Genomic DNA, 14,975 nt, shown 5'->3' on the forward strand with positions numbered 1-14,975 from the left:
CAGACATAAAGGACTCAAATATCTATACACCAATGCACAGAGTATGAACAGTAAGAAGGGTGAACTAGAAATTCAGGTAAATGAGGGCAGATATGATATTGTTGCCATTACAGAAACATGGTGGGATGAAACCCACAAATGGAACACACAGCTAGAGGGATTTAAATTATTTAACAGGAACAGAACAAACAAAAGAGGAGGTGAATTTGCTCTCCATATAAGAAATAACTGCCTCCAGAGGTGGTGAATGCCTCCAGAGGTGGTGAATGCTCCAACACTGGAGGTTTTTAAGAAGAGACTGGACAGCCATTTGCCTGAAATGGTATAGGGTTTCCTGCCTGAGCAGGGGGTTGGACTAGATGACCTCCAAGGTCCCTTCTAACTTTATATTATTATTAACTACATTTCTACAGAAATAGAGCACAACAATAATGAAAACTGTCTTGAATGCATTTGGGTTAATATTTGGGAAAATGACATTGCCATAGGTGTATACTACAGGCCACCCAACCAAACAAGAGGAAACAGATGAACTTTTTGCTAGTCAGCCAACTAAGGTATGTAGGAGGCACATCACAATAGTAATGGGGGACTTTAGTTACCCTGACATCAACTGGGCGATATCTCTGCACCAAGTGGAAGATCAAACAGATTCCTGACAAACCTAGCAGACAACTTTGTCTCTCAAAAAGCAGAGAAGGGAACTAGGGGATTAGCCATATTGGATCTAATCCCCACGAACAGAGATGAAATGACAGAAGGTGTTGAAGCCACAGGAACCTTGGGAGGAAGTGATCATTGCAATATTGGAATTCAACATTATGGAAGCACCAGCAATAGAATACAGTCAAACTAGAGTCTTGGCAACTTTAAGAAGGGTGGACTTCGATTCCCAGAATTCCCCAGGCAGAATTCTGGGAGTTGAAGTCCACACATCTTAAAATTGTCAAGGCTGAGAAACACCGCCGGAACCTCTTCAAAGTCTACCTGTCACAGGTGAGTCCTTCTCTGTGAACCAAGCAGTACGGATGTTGTTTTTGCAGGGGTGCAAACGGATGGGCCTGAAGACCCCTGGGGCTGGGCAGGCATGGAGGCGGACCGTCACCGTCTTTGCATCCTTCCCTGCAACAACCCCGGAGACAGATGGAAAAGAAAAGAGAATAAAACAGGAGAATTAGCAATGTGGACGTTGTTCAAAATATACTTGTTACACACAAACACACAGAGAGAGAGAGAGACACAATCAGAATCCTGGCTGTTTGGGCTTTATCTGAAAATAAGCCCATTAAAGCCCCAAATGATGGGAATAGCTCCTAGTGTTCGGAAGGCCAGAGTGGATGTTATAAAGTCTCAGACGTTAAGCAGGATGCGCCCTGGTTGGTACTTGGATGGGGGCCGGGCTGATATGGATGGATGGATGGATGGGTCAGAAGAAAAAGGAAAGGAAGGAAGGAAGGAAGGAAGGAAGGAAGGAAGGAAGGAAGGAAGGAAGGAAGGAAGGAAAACGGAAGAAGGGAAGGGAGGGAGGAAGGAAGGAAGGTAAAGATGGGGAAGGGAAGGTAGGAAGGAAAAGAGGGAAGGGAAGGGAGGGGAAGGAGGGAAAAAAGGAAGGAAGGAGACAGGAAGGGAAAAGGGAAAGGAAGGGAGGGAAGGAAGGAGACAAAGAGGAAGAGAGAGTCAGAAGGGAAGGAAGGGAGGAAAGAAAGAAAGAAAGAAAGAAAGAAAGAAAGAAAGAAAGAAAGAAAGAGGGAGGGAGGGATGGGAAGGGAGGAAGGAAAAGATAGGGAAGGGAAAGGAGGGGAAGGAGGGAAAAAAGGAAGGAAGGAGACAGGAAGGGAGAAGGGAAAGGAAGGGAGGGAAGGAGGGAGACAAAAAGGAAGAGAGAGTCAGAAGAGAAAGAAGGGAGGGACGAAAGAAAGAGAGAGAGAGAGAGAGAGAAAGAAAGAAAGAAAGAAAGAAAGAAAGAAAGAAAGAAAGAAAGAAAGAAAGAAAGAAAGAGGAAGGAAGGAAGGAAGGAAGGAAGAAAGGAAGGAAGGAAGGAAGGGCAAACAAGTCCTGGAAGAAGATGACAGCAAACATCTCCTCTTAAGTCTGCCAACAGAGCTGCCTGATTCCTCCGCTCAACAGCTCTTTCGCTTCCTCGGTTTTAGCAACCAGTGTGCAAAATGTTTCCCCCACCAAAACACACACACACACACACACACACACACACACAGAGAGAGAGAGAGAGAGAGAGAGAGAGAGCGCACCCCCTTACCTCGTGGCTGGAGGAGCACAAGGGGCTTCAAATGGTTGCCATTCGCGTAGGCGAAGGCCACGCTCCGGAAGTGGTTCTTCTCGGCCAGGTGGTGGGCCAGGTGGGCCAGGTAGAGGGCCCTCTTGCGGTGATAGCGCTGGTTGAGGTTGTCCTTCTCTTGGAAAACTTCCTAAGACAAAAAAACGCACTATGTGACTTCCGGTGGCTCCGCGGCGACGGAGACAGCCCTCCCGGGCTGCCCGCGGCTCAGCTGTTGTTCTTTCGCCCGAAACAGCGCCGATCAGCTGTTCGGGCGAAATTGAAGCCCCCTCCTCGGGAGAAGAGGAGGGGGTGAGCCCCCAGGTAGGGGTAGAGTTCCCCGGGGCCGCCTGAGCTTGGAGCTTGGGCGGCTGAAGGTTTGAACTCCCCCGTAGCCTGGGCTGCTCCCAGCTGACCAGCGTCTCTGCTCCGGATTTCATGGAGCAGAGCCAGGCGTCTGCGACCATCCCTGCTTGAAGGAGAGACTATGAAAGGAAAAAAGCAGGCAGAGCAGTGCAAGAAGGAAAGATAAAGAGATGAAGAGGATTATTTTGTTTTACTCTCAAGCTTGATGGACTTTGCTTAAAACTTAAAGTGAAAGTGCGTCACAATTGTAAGTAAAAGATGGCGGCTAAACCTCCCCCTAGAGCTTTTCGGAGTGCTGGAAATTCTCCGGTGCAACAACAATCATTACTGCAGGCGTTGCATTCTCCTGATGTACTGACATCGAAGGATTTGGAAAAACATACCCAGTTAATTTTGGAGTCAATAGGTGTTAAATTTCTACAGATGGAGGAGAAATTGGAGAAATTGGAGCAGAGAATGGAAGAAAGGATGGAGCAGAAACTTAGAGAGATGAAGGTAGACATTTTGTCCTCTGTGCAAAAAGTTGCTAAATGTGTGGAGATGCTGGATGATCAAGTGCAAGACTTAATTCAAAAGAATGTTTTATTAGAAGCAAAAGTATTGGAATTGGAAGATTTAAAAGACAAAATGGACAGTGAACAGAGTTTGGCCCAATTTTACCAGATGCAGTTTGCTGTGAGAATTAGAGGCCTAAAAGAGAATATTAAGGAAGATTTAAAGCAGTTGGTTTCTGAGGCTTTTGAGGGGGTATTGAACCATCCAGCATCTGAATTAAAACAAGGTATGGACAAAGTGTTTCGTGTGAATTCGTGGATTGCTAAACAGAGAAAGTTGCCTAGAGATGTGGTGGTTTATTTTGTAAAAAGGGAAATTAGAGATGAAGTTATACAAGCTGCCTATGATACTAAAGTTATGATTGCTGGCCAACAAGTTTTGGTTCTAAAAGAAATTCCTCCAAAGATTTTAAAGAGAAGGAAGGATTTTATATTCCTGGTGCAAGAGCTTAAGCAAAGAGATATAAGGTTCAGATGGGAGATTCCAGATGGGTTGAGCTTCATGTATGATGGCAAAAGGTACTGTTTGAGTAATGTGAAGCAAGCGCACGATTTTTACAACAATGTTTTGAAACTAACCCCATCAACACTTTTGGAAGCTGCAGAGGGATCTGGAGAAGGAGAATGTCAAGAGGATGAAGATGGACAGATGGACGAGAAGGGTGCAGGAGGAGATCAAGCTGCAACTCTTTTGGATGATCTTAGAGAACAGAGGGTGACGCGTGCTGCCTTAAAACGTTCAAAAAAGACTAAAAAATAAGACCAGTAGAAATCTATGGAACTTCCACAATACATTTATAGTTAAGTGGTAGTTGTGTTTTTAAAGGTTTTGGGATACTATGTGTGGTAACAGATTTTTTTTTCTAATTTGGAATTAATGGATAACTTACTATAGAGGAAGAGGAAGAAAGTTTTTTGGCTTAATGTGGGTTAAATTGGGTAAGAGCTATTTATTATAGCCTATTTTGGTTAGAGAGGTTAACAGGGATAGGTGTTTGTGATGTGTAAATGAGAGTATGTCTAGCTAATAGTGAATTGTGGAAGAACATAGATGGGAATAATGTTAGTTTTCTTTTATTTTAGTTTTTTATATATATTTAGTATTATTAAGGATTGGTTTACCTTATATAAGCTAGAGAGTGATGGATTTTAGAGTTTATAATTGTTAGTATATGATTGTTTATGATTGCCTTTTAGATATATACCTTGTATTTTGCTCTGGGAAGTCGGGGGGGGGAGGGGGGAGGAGGGGAATTAGAGGGGGGGAGGTAGGGGAGGGAGGAGGGAGAGGGGGAGGGGGGGAGGTAGGGGGGAGGTAGGGAGGGGAGGAGGGAGGGGGAAGGGGGGTTGTTAAGGGAAAATTGTATTTTATAAAACTTTTCAATAAAAAAAAAAAAAAAAAACGCACTATGGTTCAAGTAGTCCTCGACTTGCAACAGCTCGTTTAGCAACCACTCAAAGTTACAACGGCACGAAGGAAAGAAGCGTTTTTCATACTTATGACCATCGGAGCGTCCCCTGTGGTCACGTGATCAAAATTCAGATGCTTGGCAACTGACTCTCATTTATGACGGTCACAGTGTCCCGGGATCACGTGATCCTCCTTTTGTGGCCTTCCAACAAGCAGAGTCAAACGGGGAAGCCGGATTCACCGAACAATCCTGCTCCTCGCTTAGCAGCTGCAGGGATTCTATTCTATTCTATTCTATTCTATTCTATTCTATTCTATTCTATTCTATTCTATTCTGTTGTTCTTGTTAGTTGCAAAGTCATGTCCGACCCATCGCGACCCTATGGACAATGTTCCTCCAGGCCTTCCTGTCCTCCACCATCTTCTGGAGTCCATTTAAGCTCACACCTACTGCTTCAGTGACTCCATCCAGCCACCTCATTCTCTGTCGTCCCTTTCTTCTATTGCCCTCGATCTTTCCCAGCATTAGGCTCTTCTCCAGTGAGTCCTTCCTTCTCATTAGGTGGCCAAAGTATCTGAGTTTCCACTTCAGGATCTGGCCTTCTAAAGAGCAGTCAGGGTTGATCTCCTCTAGGACTGACCGGTTTGATCGCCTTGCAGTCCAAGGGACTCGCAGGAGTCTTCTCCAGCACCAGAGTTCAAAGGCCTCAATTCTTTGGTGCTCAGCCTTTTTTATGGTCCAACTTTCACAGCCAATACATTGCAGCTGGGAAGACCATAGCCTTGACTATACGTCTCCCAATGTTACTGTCCTTTTATTACCAGTTTGGTCTAGAAAGCAGGAGACCATGAGTTCTAGTATACACCTTGGCATCAAGGTGACTCAGGGCCCATCACCAGGAGACAGTGAGTTCTAGTCCCATCTGAGCATCAAAGACAGCTGGGTGACTTTGGGCCAATCACCAGGAGATGGTGAGTTCTAGCACTGTCTTAGGCATCAAAGGCAGCTGGGTGACTTTGGTCCAATCACCAGGAGATGGTGAGTTCTAGCCCCAGCTTGGCGTCAAAGGCAGCTGGGTGACTTTGGGCCAATCACCAGGAGATGGTGAGTTCCAGCACTGCCTTAGGCACAAAAGGCAGCTGGGTAACTGTGGGCCAATCACCAGGAGACGGTGAGTTCTAGTCCCAGCTTGGCATCAAAGGCAGCTGGGTGACTTTAGGCCAATCACCAGGAGATGGTGAGTTCCAGCACTGCCTTAGGCACAAAAGGCAGCTGGGTAACTTTGGGCCAATCACCAGGAGATGGTGAGTTCTAGTCCCAGCTTGGCATCAAAGGCAGCTGGGTGACTTTGGGCCAATCACCAAGAGATGGTGAGTTCTAGTCCCAATTTAGACATGAAGGCGGGCTGGGTAACTTTGGGCCAGTCTCTCTCTCTCTCAACCTAACTCACCACACAGGGTTGTTGTCATGGGGAAAATAGGAGGAGGAGGAAGGAGTTATGTTCGCAAAATAAAATAAATTAAAAGGGAGCCTTTCACTTCTGCTCGGGCCCACTCACCTTGGGCATGGTCACTGCAATGTCCACGTTCACCTCTGGCTTGATACAGGTGCCCAGCAGGTAACTTCCCACCACCTTTACCTCTGCTGGGGGCAGAAAATGGAACTTGCCCTTCACCTTGAAAGGGACCTGCAGGATAGGGACCTTTACTCCCTTGGGGAGCCACGTCTGGTCAGTGATCTGAAAGAAAAGAAGAATCCACCCTTTGATCCCCGAATCAGGCTGAGGTTCATGGGGAGCGGTCCCAGGGGGCCCAAACCAAAGAATCCCAGAAACTCGGAAAATACAAGCGGTCCTCAACTTACGACCACAACTGAGCCCCAAATTTCTGCTGCAAAGCAAGACGGTGCCACAACTGTCGAGTTAAATCCCTGCGCTTGTTAAGCTAGGAACAGGGTCGCTAAATGAATCTTGACTTCCCCGTTGACTTTCTTTGTCAGAAGGTCACTAAAGGGGAATCACACGACCCCGGGACACTGCGACCATCATAAAGAGGAGTCAGCTGCAAGGATCAGAATTTTGCAGGGATGCTGCAATGGTCATTAAGGGTGAAAAACAGTCGTACGTCACTTCTTTCAGCGCCACTGCAGCTTCAAACGGTCACTAAACATGAACTGCTGTAAGTTTGAGGACTGCCTGTGCTGGTCTGGGGGTCCTGCCTTTGATCCCACAATAGGAGGGTCCATGCTAAGTCCAAGGAAGCTGTATTTCTATTCAGGCATTCTAAATTCAATATATTATTGCAATGAGATCGGAGTTACTCCCCAAACGTTGGGGAGACCCCTCACCCCAACTGTACCAGGCCTAGGAAGTCCTTACTGTGATGTGTCCTGCACCTCACCTGTGCAAATGAGTACAAAATGTACTTTGATGCATCTTTAACACATAACAGCAAATCAATCTCCATTATGCTGTCCTTTTTCCGAGGACTCAGAAATTGGGTTGTGGCCATGAACAAAAGCCCAGGAAGCCACTAATCTGGTATTACTTAATCATAATCGTAAAGTTGGAAGGGACCTTGGAGGTCATCTAGTCCAACCCCCTGCTCAGGCAGGAAACCCTGTACCATTTCAGACAAATGGCTGTCCAGTCTCTTCTTAAAAACTTCCAGTGTTGGAGCATTCACAGCTTCTGGAGGCAGGTTGTTCCAGTGGTTAATTGTCCTAACTGTCAGGAAGTTTCTCTCCTTGATTAGTTTCCATCCATTGCTTCTTGTCCTGCCTTTGGGCGCTTTGGAGAATAGCTTGACTTCCTCTTCTTTGTGGCAGCCCCTGAGATATTGGAACACTACTATTATGTCCCCCCTCGTCCTTCTCTCCATTAAACTAGACATACCCAATTCTAGCAGCTGTTCCTTATATGTTTTAGCCTCTTCTCTGTACTCTTTGCAGAGTCTCAACATCTTTTTTACATCGTGGTGACCAAAACTGGATGCAGTATTCCAAGTGTGGCCTTATCAAGTCATTGTAAAGTGGTATTAATACTTCACGTGATCTTGATTTTATCCCTGTTAATGCAGTGTAGCACTGTGTTGGCTTTTTTGGCAGCTGCAGTTGCAAATATTCTGACTTAGTTATGTGCCCCTTTCCACTTTCTATACTTGTCCTTTTTATGTTTCAATTTATCAGAGAGTTCTTTATGCAGCCATGCTGGTTTCTTTTGAAAGCTGTTATCTTTCCTCTTTGTTGGCATTTTGCTAGACTGGGTTTTTATTATCTCACTTTTCAAAATTTCCCAAGCTTCTTGAGTTGTTTTCCCCTTGAGGATTCTCATCCATGGAATCCTTCCCAGGCTCTAAGTTTATTGAAATTAGCTCTCTTAGAGTCCAAGACTCTAGTTTGACTGTATTCTATTGCTCGTGCTTCCATAAAGTTGAATTCCAATATTGCATGATCACTTCCTCCCAAGGTTCCTGTGGCTTCAACACCTTCTATCATTTCATCTGTTAGTGAGAATTAGATCCAAAATGGCTAATCCCCTAGTTCAGGGGTGTCAAACTCAATTTCATTGAGGGCCGCATCAGCATTGCGGTTGCCTTCAGGGGGCCGGGTGGGTGTGGCCTGGGTGGGCATGGACTACTGGGTGGGCGTGGCTAGAGTGCATATGGCCTACTGGGTGGGCGTGGCCAGCTCTACATCATTCGCATCAAGGGTGCCTATGGGGGCCTGGGCAGGAGTGCAACAGATCTGAGGGTCTCTGGCAGGAGGAGGGTCTCTGGGCCAGGGCCAAGGCAGTGGGGGCCGTTCCCTCACTGTTTCCAGGATGGCTTCGCGGGCCGCATGAAACCACTTTGCGGGCCGGATCCGGCCCCCGGGCCTTGTGTTTGACATGTCTGCCCTAGTTCCCTTCTCTACTTTTTGGGTGACAAAGTTGTCTGCTAGGTTTGTCAGGAATTTTCCACTTGGTGCAGAGTTTGTCTCCCAGTTGATGTCAGGGTAGTTAAAGTCCCCCATTACTATTGTGATGTGCTTCCTACATACCTTAGTTAGCTGACTAGCAAAAGGTTCATCTATTTCCTCTGTTTGGTTTGCCAAATCCACTCACAAAGCCCCTCCCCCATACACCTGACCCATATTCTGTCCCAATGATAGATTTGGAAGGGACCTTGGAGGTCTTCTAGTCCATGGCTTTTCAACCTTTTCACCCATTGTACCACTTTTTTAGGATATGGCAACATCCGAGTACCAACAGTTGCCTAGCAAGGTGTCAAAAACTTGACCAAAAAAAAAAAAAAAAGGAAAAAAGTGATGAAGTACAGGTAGTCCTCAATTTACAACAGTTCGCTTAGTGACTGATCGAAGTTACAATGGCACTGGAAAAAGTGCCCCCCAAGCCACAGCTGAGCAAGACACCTGCCTGCCCACCCGGGGGCGCTCTTCCTCCTATCCGAGGTTTCCGGGTGGGCAGGCAGGTGTCTTGCTCGGCTGTGGTTTGGGGGGCAATTTTTTTTCAGTGCCATTGTAACTTCGAACAGTCACTAAGCGAAGTGTCGTAAGTCGAGGACTACCTGTACTTCATCACTTTTTTCCTCTTTTTTTTTGGTCATCAGGTTTTTGACACCTTGCTAGACGACTGGTGGTCCTCGGATGTTGCCATACCCTAAAAGTGGTACAGTGGGTGAAAAGGTTGAAAAGCCCTGCCCTAACCCACTCTCTTCCTGATAAATTGGGACTTCATATTTCAGTGCTCCTCTGGGGAAATCCCTTGGCTGTGCAGGCAAGCAATCTCAAGGGATCCCAAATCTGGAAAGCAGCAGACTTCCGAGGGACAAGAGCAAGGGCTAATACGGGCCACAAGGTTAAACCCACTTCCTGGAGAGAAAGACCCACTGAGTTACAGTGGCTTCCTAGGAAATACGTCTCAGGATGTCCCAAAGGTGCATTTTCCAAAAGGCAACTGGACTTTCTTGGGGGTTTTTTCCCTTGAAAATGTTTTGCTTTTCGTCCAAGTCACTTCTTCAGTTCTGACTGAAGGACTCGGGAGTCGGAACTGAAGAAGCTTCTCAGGTGAGAAGCGAAATGTTCACAAGGAAAAAATTAAGAAAGTCCAGTTGCCTTTTGGAAATTAAAAAAAAAGCACCTTTGGGATAACCGTGTCCCGGATCAGGCCTGGGTTGTCAAACTTGGCAACTTCAAGACTTGTGGACTTCACCTCCCAGAATTCCTCAGCCAGCCCTGGCTAACTGAGGAATTCTGGGAGTTGAAGTCCACAAGTCTTAAAGTTGCCAAGTTTGAAGACCCTTGTCCTGGATGCTTGAGAATCTTCATAGACATATCTCAAGATGCTATCAACAGTGCAGTTTTGAAGCGTACGTCTCTCGCCGGAAGTTCCGGGATGTTCCTGAGCATGGCGCTGATTTCGTGAAGGAAGGCATTGATTCGCTGCTTCCTCTTCTCCTTGAGGGTCACCTCCTTCAACAGTTCCTCGATCTGCAGAAGGAGAAAAATGGAATAGAGGTGGGTCATAAACAGGAAGGCTAAAGTATTCTGGATCTTCCTTTGATAATAGGAATCGCCCTTCCAGTTCCCCCGGCCAAGTTTGCTTCAACCACCAAGCTGCCAGGAGCAAGGAATCAGAGTTACTCATAAATCAGATATGAGATAGTAAGCAACTTTATTGTCCTCCAGCTATACCGGTAAGTCCTCGACTTACGACTCAGTTCATTTAGTAACCACTCGAAGTTACAACGGCACTGAAAAAAGTGACTTAGGACCATTTTGCACCCTTACAAACGTGGTCACGGGATCAGAATTCAGACACTCGGCAACTGTCTCAGATTTATGACCAAGGCAGTGTCCCTGGGGGAATCACGTGATCCCCTTTTGCAACCTCCTGACAAGCAAAGTCAATGGGGAAGCCAGATTCACTTAACAACCGTGTTACTAACAACAAGCAGGGATTCACTTAACGACTGTGGCAAGAAAGGTCGTGAAACGGGACAAAACTCACCTCACAACTATCTCACCCAGCCACAGAAATTTGGGGGATTTTATTTATTTCAGTGTACGGCAAGAATGTTAAAAAGCTCATCATCGTGACAATCTGAATGAGCAAGTATGAGACTGTTCTGTCCCAGCCTACGTGAGTCCTTGTTATGCTCACAAGAAGAAACCCCTCTTCCAACAAGAAGGTAGAAACCGCAAGAAAAAAAACCAGCCCCTTTTATTATTCACAGACCTGAGTCAATGTCCAGAGCAAACAAACACAGTCCACAGAAACTCAATCCTCAACACAAACGGTTGCCTTCGGCAACCAGCACCTCCCACACCTTCCCTTTTATAATTCAGCTAAGGCGTGGCTTCCTAATGCCTTCCTTCTCCTTTGCCTTTGGAGCCACCCCATTGCAGTCCTCTGTCCTACTCTCTTTTCTTGCCGGCGTTTTCGTGCATCCTGAATATTTCCCAACTGTTCTTCATCACTGTCCAACTCAAGACTCCCAGCACAGCTGTGTCTCAGCCTGAGCGCCAGTAGAGGGGCCAAGCTCCTCATCAGGCTGTAAGTCTTGGAGCTCTTCAGAGCCTTCCTCTGATGTCACTCCAGGCCCCTCTTCCTCCTCATCTGATTCCTCAGACTCAGCTGCCGGATCCATTGGCTGGCAAGGAATCACAACAGAGACTATTCTATTTACGAATTCAAAAGTAGCGTACTTGTAGAGTCAATACACAACTGCGGCAAGAAAGTTTGTGGCTACAGAAGGATTCCAAGCTAGGCCCCCACTTGACTCCTCCTTCCAATTTCCCAATCTAAACTGACCTGCAGGCGCAGAAGGTTGGAATGGAACAGGTTCTCCGTCTCCTTCAGGTGCCTCAGTTCTTCGTTGGTGGGCACCTTGTAGAGCTCGCGTTTGCCCAACTTCACCGGCTGCAAGAGGCCTTCAGAGGAGGAAGCCCGTTTCTTGCCCCTCGGCTTCTCTCCCTTATGGATGCCATTTTGGTTCCCTTCCTTCTCCGGACCTTTACTTCCCTCATCACTTTCAGACATCTGCAGGTAACAAAAAAAAGGGAATTATTCACCTAAATAAGGCTGCTGATTATAGAACAGCCATGCTGGCTCAGGAATTCTGGGAGTTGAAGTCCCCAGGTCATAAAAGGGCCATACTTCCCCAACCCTGTGCTAAGTGTTCTGTTTTCCCACAGTGGACACAAAAAGAGGCAAAACCCCATTTCTCTTTTGTTCTAGATCTTATTTTCCATCTTGGTTTAGTGTTTTTCAACCTTGCCAAAAGGTGTGAACTTCAACTCCCAAAATTTCCCAGTCAGCCATGCTGGCTGTGGAATTCTGGGAGGTGAAGTCCACATCTCTCAAACGTTGTTGAGGAACATTGCTCTAAAATATAAGCAATGCTTTAGAGATCACAATAGGTGGGTTCATCCAGCACAGGATGCCCAAACTAAGTAGAGCCCATGATGGGCTCTACATGTGATGTGTGAACCCAAAGGGAACAGAAAACTCTGTGGAATGACACAGGATCTGTAAAATCGCTGCTGGCTTTAAATTCCACTTTGGGGAATTGAAGAACACTTTGAAATTGAAGAACAGGTCAACCAATACTTCCTTCACAAGCTTTTAAACTGTGTTTATTTATTCCCCTCCTTCATGAGCTTTTAAAGTTTTTTTTAATTATCCATTCTCCTTTTTCATGAGGTTTTTGAACTTTATTTATTTATTCTCCTCCTTCATGAGGATGTGAGCTTTATTTATTCTCTTCATGAGCTCTTAAAACTTTTCTTTATAAGTTTTGTACAGCCGTATATCAGCAGTCCCTACCCCTTCTGGCACCAAGAAAAATTGTCTTCCTCAAACCGGGGAAGGGGGGGATATGCATGTATGAAACTTTGCTTGCTCAGCCCAGTTCCTTAACAGGCTGTGGACCGGTACCAATCAGGGGCGCAGGGTTGTGCACCCCTGCCACACATCTTTGAGAAAGGATATCTAGAGAAAAGAAGGACTAGGGGTGACATGATAACAGTCTTCCAATATTTGAGAGGCTGTCAACATTCTCCAAAGCACCAGAAGGCAAGACAAGAAACAATGGATGGAAACTAATCAAGGAGAGGAGCAACCTGGAATTAAGGAGAAACTTCCTAACAGTGAGGACAATTAACTAGTGCAGGGGTAGGCAACCTTGGCTCTTTTATGACTCGTGGACTTCAACTCTCAGAATTCCTGAGCCACCATGGCTCAGCTTGGAAACCTCTTTCCCCTCAGCATTGCTGCTCGGGGATTCTGGGAGTTGAAGTCGACGAGTCATAAAAGAGCCAAGGTTGCCTACCCCTGAACTAGTGGAACAGCTTGACTTCTGAAGTTGTGGGTGCTCCATCAATGGAGGTCTTCAAGAAGAGATTGAACCTCCACTTGTCTGAAACGGTATAGACTAGACCAGGGGTGTCAAACTCAATTTCATTGAGGGCCGCATCAGCATTGCGGTTGCCCTCAGGGGGCCGGATAGGTATGGCCAGGTTAGGCGTGGCCTACTGGGTGGGCGTGGCTAGAGTGCATATGGCCTATTGGGTGGGCGTGGCCAGCTCTACATCCTTCGCATCAAGGGTGCCTATGGGGGCCCGGGCAGGAGTGGGACAGATCTGAGGGTCTCTGGGCCAGGGCCAAGGCAGTGGGGGCCGTTCCCTCACTGTTTCCAAGATGGCTTTGCGGGCCACATGAAACCACTTCGCGGGCTGCATCTGGCCCCCGGGCATTGTGTTTGACATGCCTGGACTAGACTCTCCTGCTTGAGCAGGGGCATTGGACTAGAAGACCTCTAAGGTCCCTTCCAACTCTGTTATTATGTTAAACAGTGGAATGTCTTCCTTTTAGAAGTTGTGGGTGCTCCATCCCTGGAGTTTTTAGGAAAAAACTGGGCAGTCACCTATCTGAAAGAGTATAGGATCTCCTGCTTGAGCAGAGGGTTGGACTAGAAGACCTCTAAGATCCCTTCCAGCTCTATTCTGATTAAACAGCACCCTGGCTCACAACAGTTATACAGGTAGTCCATGACTTACAGCTTTTCATTTAGTGTCCATTCGCAGTTATAACAGCAATGAAAACAAAGGGGCGTACGGCTGATTTTCGCTGACGACCTTGCAGCCTCCCCATGGTCACGTAACCAAAATTCAGACGCTTGGCAACTGGCTCATATTTACGACGGTTGCAGCGTCCCGGGGTTATGTGATTGCCCCCTTTTGTGACCTTCTGACAAGCAAAGTCAACGGGGAAGCCAGATTCACTCAACAACCGGAGTGATGCACTTAACGACTGTGGCAAGCAAGGTCACGTAACGGGGCAAAACTCACTTAACCGTCTCGCTTAGCCACAGAAATTTTCTGGCTCAAACTGAGATCGTAAGTCGAGGTCTACCTGCAACTGGGTATTTTTTTTCTTTTTAAATCTGTTTTAACTTTTGTATTTCGGTTTTTTAATTACCCTGTAAACCGCCCTGAGTCCTTCGGGAAAGGGCGGTATAGAAATGTAATAAAATAAAATAAAATAAATAAATAAACTGCTCGCTCTTTTTGTAGCATTCTTTAACCACTGCGATATTTTGTCCGATTTCAGGCCCCCCCCCGGCTAATTTATTTATTAAATTATTATTGATTTATTAAATCGTTTATTAAGCGGGACTACAACTCCCATTCTCCTTGACACACAACCCCCGTCGTGGACGATGGGAGTTGTGGTCCGGCGAGGAGACAGGCGAGGCTCCCCGGGAGCGCCACGGTATTGCCTCCCCACGATCTTTTCCCCCTACCCCGCTCCGCTCGGCCGCAACCCACCTTCTGCCCACCGGCTCCGGCAGCCATGCGGGTGGCGCTCGGCAAAAGCACGTGGAGCCGACAGCGCCACACATAGAGGCTCTTCCGGCTTCCGTTGTCCGAGTTCCTCACTCTCGGCCTCCGATAGGTTAGCGTCGGCTAGCCCCGCCCACTGCACCGGTTGGTTGAGAGCGCAGGAAGCTTGCCGAACCGACCTTTCAGTTATCGCTGGTAGAAGTTCTAGAAGTAGGAAAATGAAGAGAGGTCCAACCTCACTCTCTTTCTCTTTCTCTCTCTGGAGATGAGTTCCGGGTTCCGTTGCACAACTTCGCTTGTTTAGAGGAAATCCTCAACTTAGACTTTCAGATTTTAATTTTAACTGGGTTTTAATTTTCTCAGGGTTTTATTTAATCTTTTTTAATTGGTTTTAACAATTGACTTTCTTTTAAATGCCCTGTAAACCGCCCTGAGTCCTTCGGGAAAGGGCGGTATATAAATCTAAATAAATAAATAAACTTGATTTAGTGACCTTTCAAACAGCAATGAAAAAAGTGACTTATG

The 14,975-nt window shown here is 46.5% G+C and overlaps 2 protein-coding genes across 2 annotated transcripts in view; one reads left to right on the forward strand and one right to left on the reverse strand.

Moving 5' to 3' along the window:
- Positions 1-14,547, reverse strand: part of NOL6 (nucleolar protein 6) — a 93,093-nt gene extending 78,546 nt beyond the window's left edge. Inside the window, exons 1-6 of the mRNA XM_083354923.1 lie at positions 14,436-14,547; positions 11,419-11,646; positions 9,978-10,094; positions 6,166-6,345; positions 2,258-2,426; positions 988-1,122 (exon numbers count right to left, since the gene is read on the reverse strand). Of these exons, the coding sequence (XP_083211049.1) occupies positions 988-1,122; positions 2,258-2,426; positions 6,166-6,345; positions 9,978-10,094; positions 11,419-11,646; positions 14,436-14,462 (856 nt within the window). The 5' untranslated portion in view covers positions 14,463-14,547. The remainder of the gene's footprint in view (positions 1-987; positions 1,123-2,257; positions 2,427-6,165; positions 6,346-9,977; positions 10,095-11,418; positions 11,647-14,435) is intronic.
- The window catches only part of TPGS2 (tubulin polyglutamylase complex subunit 2), a 409,136-nt gene that overhangs the window by 230,937 nt on the left and 163,224 nt on the right, over positions 1-14,975 (forward strand). The gene's annotated exons all lie outside the window — the stretch shown is intronic.

Source organism: Vipera ursinii, assembly GCF_947247035.1.
Source record: "Vipera ursinii genome assembly, chromosome: 2".
NCBI classification, from domain to species: domain Eukaryota; kingdom Metazoa; phylum Chordata; class Lepidosauria; order Squamata; family Viperidae; genus Vipera; species Vipera ursinii.